Here is a 20,923-nt window from a genome sequence, read left to right on the forward strand (position 1 = left end):
GGTATGTGACTTAGCAACAAAGTATATTTATTGCCCATGCTCGCTTTCTCGGGGCCACATCAAATGATGTGGCGGGCCGGATCTGGCCCCCCGGGCCTGAGTTTGACACCCTTGCATTAAATGTTGGGATGACTTCAAAGTGTTTTGTTTAACTCAGCGTTCTGTCCTTTGCCCCCTAAGAGATCTCACACAAAGGCCCACCAACATTGTCTGCCAAAGAGCATTCTGCATGCTTACAGCCACACAAATAAACTCTCCTCGTCGGGACGCAAGATGTTGGCAGCCGCTCTCGTTGCAAACACACCGAAAGTCCAGCCTAACATTTTACGCAACAGGGAATGCACTTTGGACAAAAGTTCGGAAAATGAAAAACTTTTGAAACTTTTGGTCTCACGTAACGTTTTCCGACAGAGTGTTGAAGTTGACAAATATTCGTACCTTCTTGGCACCGGTGTCCGTCAGCACCGCAGCAATCAGGATCAGAGGAAGCAGCAAAACTCTTCTTCCCATGGCTTTTTTTCTCTCTCGCTCTCTCTCTCTCCACAAAAATCATAAGACGAGCCGTCAGGAGTGATGGGAGCATCCACGCCCGCTCGCCTGGATGCTGCGACTGCGACGCGCCGTGCACGCTGCTTTGACATTCATTTTCACGCTCCTTGATTGTGTGACCCTGAGAGAGGGGAGGTGCGCACATGACGTCCAGCCCAAAACTACAAACTCGTCCTCATCTGACTATGAGACTTTTTTACTTTCAGCAGTTAGATTGCATCTTGTTGGACATCATCCTGCCTGCAATGACTTTGGCCATCTGAATTTGGGTAAGTGTGATGCCCTTTTTGTCACTGACTAAAGGGGAGCGACATTTAATACCGTTGTTTTACTTTTTGTAATACAACTAAGAAGGCTTTCAGGTTTCTATTAATTCAGTATTTCATGCAACATTTATATCTGTCACAGGTGGAAGTGTTGAGTTCACTGACCTGTTCAGATGGAGACCAAGATGAGCTTCTCATGTGCAGCTTTGACATGGTGTGTCCTCAGGTGTGATGATTTCTGATTTATATATATATATATATATATATATATATATATATATATATATATATATATATATATATATATATATATATAACACATTAGCAGTGTACTGATTATTGTAATCAGTAAGTGTTTAAGTGTTTTCCTTTAAAAAATAAGGACACTTTTAAGTGTACCTAAACTTTTTTATGGTATTTAATGTATTTTTGCATTTTATTTCGTAGCGTGGAATCATTGACAGAATCAGTTGGCTCAGTTTGTCATTCTGAGTAATATATGCAAATATATATATATATATATATATATATATATATATATATATATATATATATATATATATATATATATATATATATATATATATATATATATATAAGATATTGTGGCAGGATGTGGAATTAGGCGGAGAGCAACTCTGCTAGTTTCTGATGCTAGCTAGCTCAAATTTCATTGGGAAGTTTTAGGATGAATCACAGATATTAAAAAGATACATCACATGATGTGTGTTCATAAAATACTTTTTATAAGTGTGACCGTTAAAAGCGTGTACCCTTAGAACAAATTCTTGCTGCGGGCCACTTTGTAGTTCGGCTTTGAACCCGAATAAATGTATGACTGCCTCATTACATAAATACAACAAATGGATGAAAAATTGAATTTGAAATAAGAGGCCCGTAAAAACAGTTTGTTCAAGAATTATTACATTTATTTTAAAAGAGTTATTGGGATCAAAATATCTCAAACGTTTTTAAACGTGAAGTCAATTTGCAATTTTGTTATTCTAGCAACAAATGTGACATCAATGCACACAATTTGCTTTGGCGGGCCTCATAAAACAATGTTGCGAGTACTGGCGGAGCTTGAGGGGGATGAAGGGGCACTGACCCCCCACCCCATCCCTGAATTATGCTTGGACCTCCAAGGTGCTTTCTGAAAACTTTAGGTTTGTAAAAAAAAAAAAAAAAAGAAGAAAAAAAAAAGTTGTGCAGACCCTGTGATATCCTTGCCCCCCTCATGGCCCCCCAAGGAAAACATCCTAGCTCCGCCAGTGGTGGCGGGCCAGATCTGGCCCCCGGACCTTGACTTTGACACCTGTGCCTTAGACTGTATCCCAACCCTTCTAAACACACTTCTTGACTGTTTACCCAGTCGATCAACACATCTGCACACTTGTAATTTTGCAGACTGCATAAACTGCAAATTGACCTTCTCCCGTCTATATAGTGTACGAACAGCTCTTTCCCCGAAGGCTATGAATTTTCTACTTCTACCCATATACAAACATGAAGGGCGGACGGTGGGGTTAATGAGAGTGGGAAAAGTGTGGGTGTTCAATGCGAGGCAGATGTAGCCAACACTACCTACTGGGTTGCCTCAGTCTGTTTCAACAAAAAATAATGTTTTGCAAAATAACTCAAGGATGACGAGTTGTTTTGGATTCTGTTGCCAATAAGATTTCAATAGCATTGCTGCATTATCTTTGCAGGTGGACCCTTGTCCTGCTCGTCACTGCACAGCAACTTATCGCAGTAAGAATTCCCCCTCTCTAATTTTCTGTCATTTCTAACTGTAAATGCAAATACTTCACCAATAGAACAGCTGCACTAAAGCAGCACGACAGCCCACTATAAATATGACACAATGCTACGACTTAATTATACCACATTGCGCTCTAATGCGTTTGCAGTTTGCTGTCACCACGTGGCAATATTTATCACAACCTTGCAATGTATTATAATCGGGAATTGCGACTTGCATAGCGGGAACGACCATGTCACTTTATCATAAACTCTTCCCGATAATGTCAGCTGCATTTATGTTGCAGAGCATCTCCCTGACACACGTTGCAAGCCGGTTTTAATGCATAATGTAAACTTTAGTAGTGTGTTATGGCTTGATTTTTATAGACCAGGCCACGCAGCGAGGGCAGCTGTTCAATGAAAGCTAGCATAAACAACTTAAACCATCCAGACAAGTATCCAAAAGTGTCCGGCTGCTCAGTACAATTCATGCACTATCGACGACATGCACATGAAGCTTACCAAACAGCTATATGAAAACTTTTTACAGGAAAACAAGGTATTGGAAAGTTTTAACACCAGAAATGTAGATATATGTTGTTGTTTTTTTGCAGCCATCGTGTGCACATACTTCCACTGTGAGTCGTATGTGTAAATGTAATAGTGGCTTCATATGACAAAGCAATATTTATTTTATGGTTCCTGTTCTTCTCGGCCTAGAAGTACGAAATTAAATTAGACCCGTATCTACTACAAATGATTTTAGATGAACTAACTAAGATGAATTAAGTGTGTGCTAAATCAAGGAAAAGAGTGGGAATGGTGGGAATCTTGAAACTGTGAAAATGTACGTGCCATAAATGGATGTGTTTATCATGCAACAGTATAACAGTACTTAGGAGTCCCGAGCGCTATCTGTGTTCCCATCTCGTTTGGACAGGTTCCCCCATTCAAGTTCATGGGAGAATCTTGAAACTGAAAGAGTAAAACAGCATAAGAATGATCATATATATAAGCATAAAGAAGACACTACAATACAGAGATCAAAGGGTGCCTTGAGACCTGAGTGAAAATCTGCAAAAAAATAATACCTGCACAAACACACTTTCCCATTTTTAGGTTTAGGATTTATCATTTGTTTATTGATGTCAGGTAGACATTTTGAAAATATCTGTAGTACATCATTGGATATAATGGCCTATATATGCTTAGAAAATTAACAATATAAATTTGAAATCATAATAAAGAGGAGGTATTGAGGTTATACGGGTCACTAATAATACATTATACCGTACTGGGCAAAAATAGCGCTACAAAAAAAAAAAAGAGGTATGGAAAAAAAATACAGTCACTTTGTAGTGTGGGGGGCCTCCGCCAAGGCCACGATATGAAAGTGAAAAATGAATTCCCGTATCCTCACCAAACTCACGTGGCTTTTTCCTTTGCACTTCCTACTGAGATTCTGGCATTTGGTCTTCAACACAACAAAGCTACCGATGGCCCTAGGCTGTTTGATTTTACTCAGTGCAGTAAATACACAGTACGGTATATTCATGCAAATTATTGGCGCGCCTCATGTTTTTCCTGACCCCAAAGGAAAACGTGAGAACGAGTTTCCGTTTCTCGTGTTTAAACTCCTCCAAATATTTTGCGCTGCTGGCAAAACATTTCTCTGAATTGGTCGGAGAAATAAAGGCCTGCGTTTCGGGTGGGAATGTTCCGCCTTCGGAGGTGTGGAGTGGTTTGTCAGCAGCCTCTCAAACTATCTAGGGAAAGATAAAGCTTCCGCAGCTCTCATCAAGGTCAGGGTCCTTATTTGGCCATTTGGTAAATGTCAACCCGTTGGAAGCATATCTGCAGACTGCCAAAGGAATGGCCTAAACAGAACTTTTTGCTTGGCACACTCTGGCCATGTTTTTTGTCTTCTGCACAAACAATACGTATCCTCTCTCTACTAATCAGTAGCTGTATTTTTGTTGTACTTTTTCAGGGGAATGTTGAGGGTCCATGCGAAGGGAGGAACTGCTCTGTATGTCAATGTCTTCCTGCCAAAGGTGCACGGGTAAGAAGTGTCTCATCAAGAGTGTTCATCGATCCCAGGCGATGTAAAGATGACAGACTGTGAAAAATGATTATCACCACTTAATCAGCTCATCTAACAAAGTTGAACTAGATTAAGGTATTTTTTTTTTTTCAATAGTGGACTTATACATCCTTTTAGATCAGGGATGTTCAAAGTTTCTCCTCTGAGGGCGCGCATACAGAACAAAAATGGAAGGATCACATTGACACTTTTTGCCAACCCATGACGTAATTATATATTTTATTCATGCGGTATAGTTATTTAGAAAAAGTGCTACATCACTGTTCTGGTGAAAGATTTTCGGATTTTTTCAGGATTCTGGGGTCGGCCTGTGGCCCTGTATCACACTACAATAGTTCACAAATCTGAGCTTTGACACAATTTCCATCTTTTCATTCACTGTTGTGAAGAGAATTGTTGTTACTATTTTAGCTTTATATCGTTAAACCAATTATCAGTATTATTATTATTATTATTGTTATGGTTAGGGTTAGCTCTCTCTCTCTGAGACGGCCAAGCTTGTGATCTTTGGTGCCCTCTAGTGGTGAAAAGGAGGTCAGACTGAATCGTGTGTGTTTATTGTTGCCATTGGGACACCTATGTTTACTTGTGCTTCTCTGCTATTGTGTCTAAAGACAAACAAAGTTTGACAGTTTGGTTATTTAGTTCTTTGGCCAATATGTGAGAGGATGACCATTTGCTCCTAAAAGTTGAATTACTCTTGAGCAATTTTCTTTGTTTTTCTATCAATGCTAACAACACAAAGTGACAGACAGAATAATTGAAGGTGCCGTACACTGTTGCCATTCGTACAATTGATAGCTTTATGTTAAATTAAACAGGCCCAGGTTTCATCATTTTTCAGCATATACAGTGCACATTTTGTGACATTTTTGTTTGGTTTTCAAACGTAAACTATACAGTACACTTGTATTGCCTTTGTTCAATAAAGGGAAGGCGACACTATGCACAGCAGACCAAACTTGTAATCTTTGGTGCCCCCTTCTGGCGACTCAAGTCATGTGTTAGGGACCACATAACCGAGTAGAACAAACAATACAGAACCTCACATGCATGTTTTTTTTTCTTGTAATGTATGAGGAAGCCAGAGTATTTGAAGAAATGATAGCAATCAGTATAAAATGAATGAACAATGAAGCAAAATATACTCCACCAGGGTGACCCCTTTTCTTTGTAGGGACCGCCAGGTAAATCAGGCAAGCAAGGACCTCGTGGGCTAATGGGACTCCAGGGTGGTGAGGGGCCGCCTGGAGAGAAAGGCAGGCTGGGCTCACAGGGATCGCCAGGCCCAGAAGGACCTCAAGGAGCCCGGGTAAACTTTTCAGCATTCGTTATAATTCGGTGTCATCATCAGTAATCTATGATGCTTTTTGCGTTGAACATTTTAGGGCAAGACTGGGGGTCCAGGTTTCCCTGGTCATGATGGTTCACTGGTAAGTCGACATCGGTACATAGCCACCCCCCCCCCACCCCCACTACCCCCACACTTCTTGTACAATCTTTATAAGGTGATTATCGCGTTTTTAGGGTCATCCCGGAGCAGGTGGCGAGCCTGGTTTGCCTGGAGTGGACGGCTGTGCGGGGGCCGCCGGTCAACCTGGCGTCCCCGGTATTCCTGGCCTGGATGGTCTGCATGGGCCACCTGTGAGTAGGAAATTCCAACTCTAAATAAAACAAGCTATATGCAGCAAGGTGGGACGTGAGTGTGGTGTTTTCTGTCACCTACATACTAGCTCTCAATATTTCCAATACAGTGAACCCCACATAATCAGTTTTGCATTTTTATTTTTTATTTTTTTATTCGCTGAAAAACACACGCACTCACCTAGCCGCTGTTTTTGTGCACAGCAATAACAATATTATCATTATATCTGCTCTCATCTCGGTGCCAAGGAACTGTTGGGGTGCTTCTTTTACACAAATATAAGCTCTTTTCCACCATCTTGTGGTATGTATAGGCAATTATAGTGTAGTATGTCTGTGATAATTACAGTGGATCCCCGTGTGGGATAATAATCTGGGCGTCCATGAATAGCAAAAATCCGCAATCCGCGTATTTGACAGCCATGAAAATCTGTAACTAATTTAACGGCCATTATACTTATTAAAAACAAATACAAAAATATAATAATTATGTATTTGGAAGCCCCAAAAATCCACACAAAAATGATAAAAGAAAGATTTTCAAAAATGTATATTATTACAAATCTACAAATAGGTGAACTGTGAAGCATGCATGCGGTTGTCAACTGTATTCTATACCCACTTAGCAAGTCTAATAGGTAAATGCCATTGGAGTCATTCAAAATCTCATCAAATCTCAATCATGTGAGTTTGTGTCAACTCATTGAAAACATCTTTCGCTGTTAAATGAATTGTCAGGGATTTCCTGGACCGAAAGGACTTAAGGGAGAACCCTCATACAGCGATTCCTCTCCTGGACTTCCTGTAAGATTCCTTCTTTGATTCTTGCAAGATCGTGTAATCGTTACTCTTTCCATTCATGCAATTTTATTGTTATCATTTTTTTCTTACAGGGAGATCCTGGCCCGCCAGGAGATCCGGGTCTACCTGTATGTATTTTTTCTCTTCACATTCTCATTCTACAATGGAAACTCTGAAGTTAAGGAATGTGAGGAATTTGGAGGACCTCTAAAATATTCTGGAAAATATGTTTATAAACAAGGCCAAACAAACATGCTGAGTTGGACGGTGACAGTCAGGAGGTGCTAGACCTTAGGACGGATCAAAATCAAACAATCAAATCAAATTGGGATGATAACTACGGAACCAAAAATTCTACTATTTCGATGCTACGCAATACAATACGAGCAATACAATTAATTCAGTATCAATTAGATGAACAAAATAATTTTTCCAAACAGGTGGCATGATACTATTTCTCGAACCAACGGTCTCCAAACTACAGCCCGGGTGCAATTAGCAGCCCATCTGTCATGATTATGGGATGGAGGACCCAAATGCAGGGAGGCAGGAGAAGCATTGGTAACTGAAGAAAATATTTATTAACAAAAACCAGCACAAACAAATCTTGAAAAGTCTAAAACTCAAAGTAGCAAAGAGACACTAGAGAACCAAAACACAACTCCAGGCGAAACAAAGGACATGACAGAGGCAATAATCCGACAAGGGCAGAACAGAAACTAGGAACTTAAATACAAGCATACTGACAAGACAACGAGAAACACCTGGACGAGACACACAAGGTAGGAGGAGGGAGCTGATTGGCTAACACAAGGGGGTGGAATGCACACAGGTGGACAAAATCATTGACAAGACAGACAAATGCTGAAAATACAAAGCTAAAAAAACAAACAAACACATAACACCACCATCTGTTTTATATAATTTCTTATATTCCTTTGATGAGAAAGCAAAGTGTGGGTAGTCTCTGTCCCCTAAATGCTGTTAGTGAATTGGGCGATTGATCATTGCCAACATCCTCTCAAAAATATCCTCACTCTCTTCTTTATTGTCACCCCGTTTCCACTCTTGCTTCTTCCTTGACACTGCCATGTTTTTATGGTTCAATGAAAAACAGTTTGTGGCGAGCCTACAGTCAACTGGGAATCATTCTTTCACTTCATATTAAAAGATCACCTTGCTTGTCAATCTTTGGAAGGTTTCTTCTGTCCATCATTATATCTCACCTGTGTGACAATAAAATACAAAAAGAAATGCACTTTGAAAATCGTGTTCCCTCCGACCACAATCTATAATCATTTCTATTCATTCAGGGCCCAGTAGGAGTCACTGGACCTGAAGGCTACGATGGGGCTATAGGCCCATCTGGAAATCAGGTGAATATATAATATTTGATATGATAACTACAACACAAATACCACTGCCGTTTAGTGATCACAAATGTCACTGTTGCTCCACTCAGGGCTTGAGAGGGTATAAAGGTATCCAAGGACCACCAGTGAGTTATTTGCCATGTGTCATTACCGTTCTGTGATATCGCTGTTGTAATAGGGAATAATAATCCAGTTGAAACGAATAGTATAAAACCAAAATGTGTTTATGCAGGGTGACCCTGGAAGACCACACCCGGGCTCAAAAGGAGACGATGTAAGAGACCAAATCTATTTAGAGGATGGCTTTGTGCATGTGTGGTGCGAACATCTTCATCACTTTATTTCCATGTACCGTACCAGGGTGAACAAGGGCCGCCCGGTCCACAAGGACCAGAAGCTGTCATTGAGTTTCCCCCAGATTTCCTCCCACCCAAAGGTTACAAGGTGTGTCTTCCGATTGATTTTGGTCATCGACTTGACCATTTTAATTCATTTGAATGAATTTGACATCAACAATTTCAATCCATGCTTTGTTTGTGTGTATTTCAGGGAGATAGAGGTCGTCCTGGACCATGCGGACCAAAGGGCAAACAAGTGAGTTTGAATCATCTGGCACAGACAGAAAAATGTGACTTCATCATTATGACCTGCGTTTTCTGAAAGGGTGGTGGAGGAGACACCTTCAGTTTCCAAGGAATGAAAGGAGAAAAAGGAATTCCTGGTTTTCCTGGACACCGGGTAGGTCATTTACAATGGCTACAGGAAATTAGCTTCATGCTAATGTACAATAGGAAACGCCATAAACAACCAAATGGAAATTATTGTGTTGCGGTTTAAACCATCAAAGAATTTGCCATTTATTAATGTTTCTTTAGCATATAGCCTTAGTGTAGTTTGGTGACTGTCTACTTGTCATCATAAATCAACTCTATCTGTAGTCTATTACATAGTTGCTCCCATCGAGCAAAGGCATGCGCACCAGAAGAGGCAGTACAGTTAGTGTAATATGTGCATAAACTTATAAACTAGTGCAAACCAAAAGAGTTCCGATTTTCTGGCTATTCTTTTAGTGTGTGCGGCTCAAATACCGGTGCACTCAACTCTGTAGACCAGATTTAACAGTATTCTTACAATATAATTTTGTTCCTCTTTTTAGGGTTTTCCGGGGTCACCTGGTACTTCAGGACCTGTGGGACCTGAGGTAGATCCAGCAATATATAAATAACGAAAATCCCGACTCTACTGTAACTACGAGAGGTAAACTTATAGCCTATATGTTGATATTCAGGGTTTACCAGGTGAAACGGGGCTTCCAGGTCTCATCGGAACACTTGGACCAAAGGTGAGCGTTTTGGGGAATTTTAGTATTATTTTTCTTAACTTTAACTTAATTGCAGGCTTCTACCGGTATGTTAAACGTGTAATGCGCTCTGAGAGGCGATACAATTAAAAATAAAGTGTAAATAATCGGAAGAAAATTCTAAATGTCATCCACTCATCGATCTGCCTTTTGTCACATTTAATAGGGCTACCTTGGAGATCCAGGTCTCCCTGGTCCCTTGCAGTATTTCAAAGGGGGTGCTCTCAGAGGTGAGAGTCTAAGTACAGTAAGTCAAAAAACAACCACAATGTTAGGTTCAGTGAAAACTCTCAATTATCCATAGCTGTGAATCTGATTGACCACAGTTGTTTGTTTGTATGTGCTCTGTGAATGACTGGTGACTAATCCAGAGTGTAGCCTGCCTCTCGCCTTAATTGATCTGAGATAGGTTTCAACGCACGTTGTAATATACATTGTATCATACATACAGGAGCAAAAGGTGAAAAAGGCTATCCTGGAAATCCTGGACTACCAGGTGATCCTGGATTCATGGGAAAGCGTGGACCTCCTGGCCCAAAAGGACTAACATACACAGGTTAGTAATTTTAGTAAATTTAGTAAAATTATAAGCATACTGTAGGATCTGTTTACCACACACAATGAAACAATGCTCATACTCTATACCGTGTGTTAAAAACTCATGTTGACTTTGAGTTAATGGCTCAGCGCTAAAGAGACGAAGGATCTAAAATGTCTCACACACGGTTGGTTTGACTTCATCTTTGTAAAACATGGCTTGACTGCCTAGATGGGCTGAGTGTGCCTGGTCCAAGGGGACCCGATGGTCCCAAGGGCTTTAAGGGAGATCCAGGGAGGTTCAACGACTTAATCAACCCACTCCCAGGACCAAAGGGAAGAAAAGGAATCCACGGGCTCAAAGGTGTGACCGGACTTCCCGGTCCGCCAGGTAAAAAATACTTTCGGCTTATATTTAGTAAGCTCTGTTGTGAATTTGCGATCTAACACAGTGTGCTTTGTGTGTTATCTATTAAGGATGCGGCGGTGAGTATGATACCCTTATTTAAAACACCTCTAAATTACAGTGACATTACTGTGACTTACATATTTGCTCGGTTGATTCCATAGACTATATTTGTGAGCCTGGTCAACCAGGCGACCCTGGTGATAGAGGACCCCCAGGACCTCGTGGAAACAAAGGTCTCACCGGATATAAAGGTGACTTGTGTCTGTGCGGTTTTTTTTGGTTTTAATCTAAATGCTCGAGTCAAATAGAAAAAAAAATATTTGTACGATACATGCATAAAGGGGATATACTTTGTTTCCTTTTTAGGTGTGACTACTTAAACACTGAGGAGAACAAGAGTGGGCATATTGACTAACCCATTTTACCGATGATCCCTGCAGGCTGTGAAGGGGAATGTCAGTGTCAGTTTGTTCAAGGACCGGCCGGTCCTCCCGGTCAGCCAGGTTTTCCAGGATCTCCAGGATTACCGGGAACTCCAGGGATGAAGGGTGTTCCAGGACTAAAAGGGGAAGAGGGACTCACAGGGCCACATGTAAGGACAATGGCAGTAACAATATCCAGTATAGTGCTAATCCAATTACTTGCTCATAAATACTGCCTTACAATGGGTGAATTTTGGGTGCAGCAAGATATGATGATGATTAGTGGAGCTGTGGCATTAACCATACATTGGGTGGTGATCTAAGAGCAATGTGTGCCTTCTAGTTCAAATTGAAATTGTCAAACACAGTTAACTTTGGAGTGTTAGTGTTGCAACCAAGTCTTTATATAAACTCTTTATGTCTGTAATTGCAGGGGTTTAAAGGATACGTGGGTTTAAAAGGAGTAAAAGGACAAAAAGGGGATGGTTTTGTTACAACAGTTAATGGTGAGTAGGCCCAAAATTGTTGAATACCACTTATAGTGTACCCCAAAATATCTGACATTTTTATGACTAAAAGGTGCAAAGGGAAACCAAGGAGACACTGGACATATTGGTTCTCCTGGACAATTGGGTAAACCAGGACTCGATGGTCCTCCTGGGCTGACAGGAGACCCTGGACCATCAGTAAGTAGTATGTTTTAATACTGTAGATACATATAACTTAACAGTATTTGGTGCATAATGATTAAACACTATGGCACTTGTTTTAAATTGCTACTTCATACATTTTCATAGGGTGCCAGTTATGTAGGTAGACCTGGTCCCAAAGGAGACCCAGGTATTTTTGGTCCTAAAGGTCTTCCAGGCATTCTGGGGCTCCCAGGTCCTGGTTTCCCTGGTCCCCATGGTCCCACGGGACCAAAAGGCGACCAAGGGTATCCGGGGCCTCCAGGTGTTCCCGGGCGAAAGGGCCCACCAGGTTTTTGAGTACTTCTCTAATTCCATCAATTTTTCCAATTTATTGGCACGTTTCTGTAATTCTGAAAGCATTTTGTCATTGTATGTCATTAGGTGACACTGAAATATGTTGTCATGAGAATGCAACAGGATCACCAGGTGTTAAGGGAGAACCCGGTTCACCGGGTAAGAAATTGGACAGTACCTGCCAATATACCTGACTTCATGACATTATGAGTTCTTGTTGCAATTCAATGTCTTTGTTCATGTTAATCTTTATAGGGATTCCAGGTGAACCTGGAACGGATGGAATTCTAGGAGCCCCAGGACTTCCAGGACCTAAAGGCATGAAAGGAGATGATGGTGGAATTGGAGTGACTGGACGTCCAGGTTGTCAGGCAGATTTTATTATCTCATATAGCTGATAAATTCTTACTGATATTTTAGCTTCGTAACATCTTGTATTTCTAACAGGGCCACAAGGTATAAATGGAGATCATGGTGACCATGGTGTTAGTGGACAAAGCCTTGACGGTCCTCCAGGCACTCCCGGACTGCCGGGAACACCAGGGAGGAAAGGTTCCCCTGGAGATGTGCTCTATGCATTGCCAGGTCCTCCTGGCCAACTTGGCCAACCTGGAGTTAGAGGGAGAAAGGGAATTCCTGGCAGTCCAGGAAGCCCAGGGTTTCCAGGTAAGTGGACATATACCAAACATTAGCTCAGTCAGTATCTCAAACATTTGACAAAATTCACAGGTGCACAAGGACCACCTGGATGGCCAGGTCGAAAAGGAGAGCAAGGGTTTGATGGTGACCGTGGAGCTACCGGACCTCCAGGCCAACCATGTGAGCCAAAAGGACATCCTGGACCCCCTGGTCCTCAAGGAAAGCCTGGGCCAAGAGTGCCAGGTGAGGATGCGGCACAAAAACTCCCAATCATTACTGTGGTTTGATATCTTTCAAGTTCAAGTGAACATTCCTTGTAATGTATCCTGTAGGCATTCCTGGTCCAAGGGGCTCAAGGGGAGATACAGGCCTACCTGGTCATGGCCCTGTGGGTGCACCGGGTCTCCCTGGTCTTCCTGGTATACCAGGCCCAGCAGGACCAAGAGGCTTGGCTGGTCCTCCAGGAGATCACGGGAATGACGGTTGGCCAGGACAGAAAGGTGAGCCATGTCAAATCTACAAACAAAAATCCAAAGGAAACCAAAAGTCCAGTCAGACGGGACTATTTGCATATTTAGTCCTCCTGAAATTATACTGTTATTCTGATTCATTCTTAAGGTGAGTTGGGGCTGCCTGGCAAGGCTGGGGCCTTGCACTTACCAGGTCCACCTGGACCTCCAGGTCCAAGAGGCAAGCAGGGGGAAAGAGGCTTTAATGGTCCACCAGGTGGCACAGGAGAACCAGGGTATCCTGGTATTAAAGGTACAGTATTTATGACGTTAAAATGTTTTACTTCACTTGCTGTTGACTACAATGTGCCTAATAGTTTGGAAACTCCAACTGTCATTAAAGTGCATGAACAGTAGTGGCCACTGTTGTTTATAAGAATGTATACCTGTATAATCCCCAACTGTGGCATTCAGGAATACGTGGTCCCCAAGGATTACCCGGAGAATCCAAACTGGTGTCTTTAAAAAAGGGAGAACCAGGAGCACCAGGCAGAACGGGACAGCCTGGTCTACCAGGACCAATAGGCAATTGAGCTACCAAATTATATATAATTATTGCTCAGTTTATGGCAAAACAAATTGATTAGCTAATCATTTAATTATTTTCTTTAGGTGTAAAGGGTCAAAGAGTGGGGCAAGGTGATCCGGGACCAAATGGTTTCCCTGGTTCACCGGGTCATAAGGGTGATGTTGGTGTACCAGGCAGGCGTGGGATACCTGGAGATCCTGGGCACCCTGGATTGAAAGGTTTTCCTGGACCAAGGGGATACCGTGGGAATGATGGCGATCCGGTACGAATCTGAAGTGACCTTCTATATAATCCTAATAATTATGTAGTAGATGCCAGTTTCTTTAATATATCAGTAATCATTGTACATAATTTACAATTTGGTCGTATGAGAATACAATATTTTGGTAACTGCCACACCTCATACATTGGTGATCCATCGTTTGCCAGTGGCTGCCTGCTTGCCAGTGCTGAAGCATAACAAAACATGTTCTTAGAAATAACATTAAAATTAAAGAAGTATAATTATATCAAAGATGGATGGGTGGGCGGGTGTTTGGATGGATGGATGGATGGATGAACAACATGAGAGTCATATCCATCAGTCATGTCGATGTCTTATAAAGGGTGAACCAGGATCAAGGGGACAACCAGGAATTCTAGGGGTTTCAGGATTTGCAGGTGCCAAAGGTAAATGCAAATCTATAAAATGTATTTAACATTTACCAAATGTGAATGAAGAAAATAATTGTAACTGTCTAGATTATCATATGGCTACTTCAACTATTTAAAAAAAAAAAAAATTCCAGGTGAACCCGGAGACTCTTTGGGACAAGCTGGGCGACCTGGACCAAAAGGAGTTAAAGGGGAGAAGGGATTCAGCGGTAAGTTTAGAGTGTAGTATTCTGAGGGCACTGATAATCCCGACAAAAAAAGCAAGTAACTTGTCTTCTAAATTTTTGCTGCTTTCTTAGATCATCTTAAACCCTGTCCCTTAAAGCCTTGCAGTCACTTCAACATCCGGACAGAGTCCAACAAAGTATAAAATATGTCATTAAAGCCATCTTTACTCAGGGAAACTTGATCAAAACCTGAAAACAATAAAAAATGAAACGATTCACTCTCACACGGCAGGGGTAAAACTGAAACCTTACTTGTGTGAATTATAAAAGCCACAGTACCCTGGATTACAGCTATTTAATACAATGTATGCATATATGTAAATATAAAGTTTTGCCAGCAGTATAGCATTTAATATAAAACAAAGATGTCACAAACACTAACAATTGATCCATCAATTTTCTCTACAGTAGACACCTCGTTGGTGTCGCTGGTGAGAAGTGACTTGAAGGTCACAATGGACTGGTCATCAGCTAATCACAGGGCACATACGGACAAGATGGAATTCATACTCACATTCACACCTATGGACAATTCAGAGTATTCAATGGATCTAACAGGAGAGAGGGACCCTAGAACTGTTTGGGAGATGTGCTAATCACAACCAGACCATGCTGAAACCAACACCCAATCTGAATTAATTAGTGCTCCAAACAAGCAACCTATAGGGTGTGGTTTACTACCATCTCCTTATCTCTTTTATCCAGCACCGACTGGGGATCCAGGAGATCCAGGTGATCCAGGTCCAAGGGGATATCCGGGAGCGCCTGGACAGCCGGGCGCTCCTGGTGAACCAGGAATACATGGTGGACCAGGTGATTTTCTGTGGTTGCTTTCTTGTGAATTACTTTAGAAGTAAGTGTAATTGTTGATGTTGGAGTCCTTTTGTTTATGAGCATTTCTTTATAGGTTTTCCTGGGCCTATTGGCCCACCGGGTCGTCCAGGTGTTCCAGATGTTCAAGGTGATTGTGGGTATATGGGGCCACTGGGTCCACCAGGCCCAACTGGACCTCCAGGTACTGATGTTGTCTTTTTAAACTACTGAAAAAAAATAATGACACGGGATACTGTTTATTATGGCTGTATATTGTTTTGATATTTTAAGAAAGTGATAATCCAGATTTTCTTTGGTAATATCAATAATGATATTAATTTGTCTTTAAGGACTTCCTGGGCCGCCCGGGCTATCTGGACTGGATGGTCTTAGGGGACCGAAAGGGATGAAAGGTTTAAGTGGTAAAGACATTCTTAAACTTGCTTTTTACTGTACAGTAGTTACTCGTTATTTTGTTAAACTGTCGCTTAAAAGTCAATTCATTTGTTATTTTAAGGAGTAACTATCCCAGGCCGACGAGGACCAGATGGCTTTCCTGGAGTCAAAGGTTCCAAGGGACTACCGGGGCCTCCAGGATCCTCTTATCCTGGGTTGAAAGGCCTTATGGGTCCACCAGGTGACTCAGGTACCAAATATCCTACAAATCAAGATCAAGACAACACCATTGCATAATGACAATCTGTGGACATCAGAGGTTTTCAGATGAAACAAAACTAATGAACAACAGGGATGTTTCGCAATGGGAGTCATGGGATAAATGGATTTTAATTCTAATGGACACCTGAATTATTCAACTGGAATCAGCCCTTTGTAATTGCTGATGCTGAACTCAATGTTGAATTAAATTTCCTACTGTATATTCTTCCATCAGGTCCACCCGGTTCTCCAGGTGAACCCGGTTATCCCGGGAGAGATTGTGACAAACCTTTGCCAGGACCTGTTGGAGATCCTGGATCTGAAGGAGCTCCTGGGCCGCAAGGTCTGTTCATGCCCCCCTCATTTGTAATGTCCTTTGTATTTGATATTCTACTTTTTCTACTTAGGGCCTCCTGGACAGAAAGGTGAACCAGGCAGCCTCTTTTTCCACAAAGGAGATCCGGGGCCAACTGGCCTACCTGGCCTTCCAGGCCGGAAGGGAGAAACGGGCTATCCGGGAAATCAAGGAACTTCATCATATCAAGGATATACAGGACCAAAAGGTAAAATCATCTTATTAAACTATGATTCAAAACTCTCATTATTACTGTTAGATTATACATATTCTTCAGACTTAAATTCACATTTACAGGTGACAGAGGCCCTCCTGGTTCCAGAGGTTTGTATGGAGTTAAAGGACAGAGAGGTGATCCTGGGCCTGGGGGGAGGAAGGGAGCAACTGGCCCTACTGGAGACATTGGTGAGTTGTCCAAAAGCTATGAGATCTGCTAAAGACCTGTTTAGGACTCTTCATAGAGTGAAGAATGCTCGAACAAAACAGAGGTATAGACGTCATAATTATTGCACAGGAACACCCACACGCTAACTGGGAATAACTGTGTTATGTACAGGTGCTAAGGGTCCTCGTGGTGATTCTATTTCTGAACCCAATCGGAGGGCTCCAGACGGCCCTCCAGGACCACCTGGTTACCCAGGACCCATTGGGTTGCTAGGCGGTATGGGTTCACCTGGGCGTACCGGACCAAAAGGCAAGACAGTCTCATATTTATTTAAATGTATTTGTCTGCATAACCTTGTATTTACTGTATTCTTGTTCATTGCCATTTACAACAGAGGTATATTTTGTTCCCCCCATGTTGACTTGTCCATTAGATAGGAAGAATAAATGAAATTTCATTTCCATTTTGATGACATTTTGATCAAATGAGTCAAGCTACGGGCAACACAATAATATTGCGGTTAAAACATCTGCCTCAAAATTACGAGGTTTTGGGTTCCAACCTCAGATCCAGCATTCCTGTGTGGAGTTTGCATGTCTCCATGTTACGATGACTCTGAATGGTGTGAATGTGAGTGTGAGTGGTAGTGTGTCTACATATGTGTCTATTAGCTGGCGACCAGTCCAGGGTGTACCCTGCCTCTCGCCCAATGTCCGTCCCAGATCACCTGCAACCCTAATGAAGGCGCTGTAGAAAATGGATGGACGGTCTGAGTTATTCAGACATAGTGATGGTCTGTGCTCAAGCAATATATTTTTTTTTCTCTTCTCTTCTGTGTTCCAGGACCAAAGGGTCCAAGTGGTTCTCGGGGCAACACTGGACCCCCAGGTCCTCCTGGTATTGATGGTCCTATTGGTGAACAAGGAGATTTTGGTGAGCCAGGATTTGTTGGGCCTCAAGGTGAGTTTAAACCTCATATAATTCATTCAGGTATTGAGTATTGTAAATTTCTTTACAATAGTATATTCTATACAGCCTCACGGGTCTAAACTTGATATTGTGATTGATATTGTGTTTGAGGAATATGAGTTCAGAAGCAAATTCCATCCGTTTTTAGCCATCTTGCTGTCGACTGAAAATCACAGTTGCTCGGGGCTCGGGCAACAACCAATCACGGCTCACCTGTTTTCTGAAGCCGATCCATGATTGGTTGTTACCTGAGCAACTGTGATGTCATTTTCAGAAGAACGAAGAACTGAAATAGATGAATTAAGAAAAAACACTGACATGAAATCTAATGACGGCGATTCGTGATTCGCCATTCACGCATTCACCTATTAGATATAGAATAAAGATAAAGTAGAAAGTAGTGACTGTTTTTCAGTCAGTATGTTGAAGTGATACTGCGGGGATTAGTAGTTGGTTTCTATGAAAAAATACGCCGCCGTCCATAAGGTGCTTGTCTTGCTAACTTACTTTTTGTCAAAACTGCATCATAAAAACAACTGTGTCATGTAATTCTCTCAACTTTGCCGCACACTCATGTTCATCAACACAGGTGTTACATTTTTTCTAAAATCAAATTATCCGTATGCCCATACATATTTATTTTTTTAGTTTAATGTTGTAAGATGAGTTCAAAATGACATTAAAGTTTGAAATAAAATTGAAATATTTGGGGGTCATAATTTGTTGTAGATTTATGGTTTAAAGTATTAATATAGGCAATTGTAAATAAAAAAAAAGAGAGGGAGTGTCATCAATTGCTCATGGCTTTTTCCACTTCTATATGTTTTTTCTTTTGAATTTTGTACACTCTTTGTGTCACTTATCTATCCACTCTTCAGGCAGCCCAGGTGCGCGTGGGGACCCCGGCGTGCCAGGTTACACAAGGACATCGAGCTCAGGGTTCCTGTTGGTTCTTCACAGCCAATCCGTTGAAGTGCCTCATTGCCCCGATGGAACCAGCCTTCTGTGGACGGGCTACAGTCTGGCCTACTTGGAGGGACAGGAAAAGGCTCACACACAAGACCTTGGTGGGTGAAACTGGAAAGCTGTCAATCTGTACAAACCTCTATTTGTGTAGCAGCTAAATTTCTGGTATATACAGAGGTGGGTAATCCAGATCCAGAGAGTAAAAACCCTGCCACAGTTTGGTTTTAGCCACAGGTGCTTCTACTAAACCAGCTCAGTGGATTAGAAGCACCTGTGGCTAAAACCAAACTGTGGCGGGGTTTTTACTCTCTAGACCTGGATTACCCACCTCTGGGTATATAGTTGGAATGGATCACGCGAAGGTCAGAACTGTTCTACCAAATACATACAGAAATTGCAGTATGGCAAAGAAACCCCCAAATATACCTCAAGAGTAACAGCACTTTGACATTTTTTCACAATAGGCTTCAAATGGCAGCAACCTTGGAAAATGCCCACCTTCTTAGGAATTTGGCTTGCTAGCCCTTTTTATATGTATATACTATTTCGAGTATTTCTGCAAAACTAGTACATACTTGTATCATCAAATGACCACATATTGTCTTATCCGCTAATGATATTTCCTTCCTTTTTTGTAGGTCAAGCTGGCTCTTGCTTGCCTGTGTTTTCCTCCATGCCGTTCTCCTACTGCAACAAAGCTGCCTGTCACTACTCCGCTCGGAACGATAAGTCCTACTGGCTTTCCACCACTGCGGCCATACCCATGATGCCGCTCTTTGGCCATGAGATCAGATCCCACATCAGCCGCTGCGTGGTGTGCGAGACACTTATGCCAGCTGTGGCTTTTCACAGTCAGGATCCATCAATTCCACAATGTCCGTCTGGCTGGAGGAGCTTGTGGACGGGCTCCTCCTTCCTCCTTGTATGTATAAAATGCACAGAATGGGTCTTAAAATGGGTGTGATTCATTCTTTCCATTTTCAATTAGCGATCAAAAGTGAAAGAAAAAAAAAAAAAGAGAGAAGTGATTGTTTTCATCCAAACATTCATTTTCTTCTGCTGATCTGTGGTTGGGTGGCGGGTGCCTAAAACGTCAAAAATCAGGCATTGGTTGACAAACAAACATCACTTTTGAATTTTTTTTGCCAATTGAAAATGGAAAGAGCAAACGACACGGATTGGTCTTCACCGCTGCTTTTGTATTTGCCGTTTTCGCCAGCAAACAGGGGCAGGTGATGAGGGTGGCGGTCAGTCTCTGACATCCCCCGGCAGCTGCCTCAAGGATTTCCGAACCCATCCGATCATCGAGTGCCAGGGCGCGCGAGGTTCTTGTCACTACTTCGCCAACCTCTACAGCTTCTGGTTGACCGCCGTACGCCCCATTGATCAATTTGTCAAGCCGAAGTCCGGAACCATCAAAGCTGCCGAGGAGCAGCGACGCAAGGCCGGTCGGTGTCAAGTGTGCCTCCGACAGTAGAGAGACTCTTGTAGATTTGGCCCAATGGTGGAAGAAAAAGGTTTTGGATTACCTGGTGCTCAGTTTATTTTGTGATCCCCCAAAAAAATGCAATTTAAAAAATTTTTTTTAACGAATGACAAATTGAAATAACTGAAATATACTCTAAAGCTATAAAGAATGAAATGTCTACTTAAGCACATAATGAGGCCACAGACTATCGGGGCTTCTGCGTGTGCTGCCACTCTAGACCAGTGACCTTCCGCCATCTAGTGGAAGGTGCCCGTCACTCTAAATTGTTGGCAAAGAAAGTTGAAAGAAGATGCATTATTGGTCGGAAATAAATAGTTTTAGGGCTAATTAAGTAAGATTTGATCATTTCACACGGCATGATGATCTCATGTGCCGCAGTGGTTGGAAGTCACTGCTTTAAACCATACTGAAGCAGCCTCCTATGGATTAGTCATTTTGCACGGCGCTCAGTTTCCCAAAACAGCTTTACAGAAAAATGTAAAATTTCCGCAAAAAAACTTGAACAATTGAACTACAAAACCTATCTATAATCAAGTA

At 41.9% G+C, this 20,923-nt stretch overlaps 2 protein-coding genes across 2 annotated transcripts in view; one reads left to right on the forward strand and one right to left on the reverse strand.

Annotated features, from left to right (window-relative positions):
- LOC147141250 (uncharacterized) overlaps nt 1-640 on the reverse strand; it is a 21,361-nt gene extending 20,721 nt beyond the window's left edge. The window contains exon 1 of the mRNA XM_086042354.1: nt 439-640. Within this exon, the coding sequence (XP_085898480.1) occupies nt 439-510 (72 nt within the window). The 5' untranslated portion in view covers nt 511-640. The remainder of the gene's footprint in view (nt 1-438) is intronic.
- LOC147141251 (uncharacterized) lies at nt 509-20,713 on the forward strand. The gene is made up of 48 exons (XM_086042356.1): nt 509-818; nt 958-1,041; nt 2,525-2,567; nt 4,549-4,620; nt 5,840-5,974; nt 6,051-6,095; nt 6,190-6,306; nt 7,045-7,110; nt 7,200-7,235; nt 8,421-8,483; nt 8,570-8,605; nt 8,713-8,754; nt 8,841-8,924; nt 9,030-9,074; nt 9,144-9,218; nt 9,637-9,681; nt 9,769-9,822; nt 10,007-10,070; nt 10,292-10,396; nt 10,610-10,768; nt 10,855-10,863; nt 10,948-11,037; nt 11,227-11,378; nt 11,642-11,714; nt 11,788-11,894; nt 12,006-12,189; nt 12,282-12,353; nt 12,450-12,557; nt 12,642-12,860; nt 12,924-13,076; nt 13,166-13,333; nt 13,452-13,595; nt 13,757-13,867; nt 13,955-14,133; nt 14,477-14,540; nt 14,660-14,734; nt 15,458-15,565; nt 15,660-15,767; nt 15,916-15,987; nt 16,083-16,211; nt 16,458-16,565; nt 16,630-16,785; nt 16,875-16,982; nt 17,134-17,271; nt 17,806-17,922; nt 18,810-18,998; nt 19,536-19,819; nt 20,117-20,713. The coding sequence occupies exons 2-48, from the start codon at nt 989-991 to the stop codon at nt 20,372-20,374; spliced, it is 5,022 nt and encodes a 1,673-aa protein (XP_085898482.1). The 5' UTR covers nt 509-818; nt 958-988; the 3' UTR covers nt 20,375-20,713.
- Nucleotides 20,714-20,923: the final 210 nt, after the last annotated feature.

This window comes from Filicampus tigris, chromosome 10, assembly GCF_054856515.1.
Source record: "Filicampus tigris isolate MCC_2025a chromosome 10, RoL_Ftig_1.0, whole genome shotgun sequence".
Classification (NCBI taxonomy): Eukaryota; Metazoa; Chordata; class Actinopteri; order Syngnathiformes; family Syngnathidae; genus Filicampus; species Filicampus tigris.

Excerpts from the sequence above, each read along its gene's own strand:
- LOC147141251 (XM_086042356.1), top strand. The coding sequence starts at position 989 with ATGGAGACCAAGATGAGCTTCTCATGTGCAGCTTTGACATGGTGTGTC. Across the intron at positions 9,219-9,636 it reads CTGGTTTTCCTGGACACCGG|GGTTTTCCGGGGTCACCTGG; the intron begins GTAGGTCATTTA and ends TCCTCTTTTTAG. Across the intron at positions 18,999-19,535 it reads GGCTCACACACAAGACCTTG|GTCAAGCTGGCTCTTGCTTG; the intron begins GTGGGTGAAACT and ends CCTTTTTTGTAG.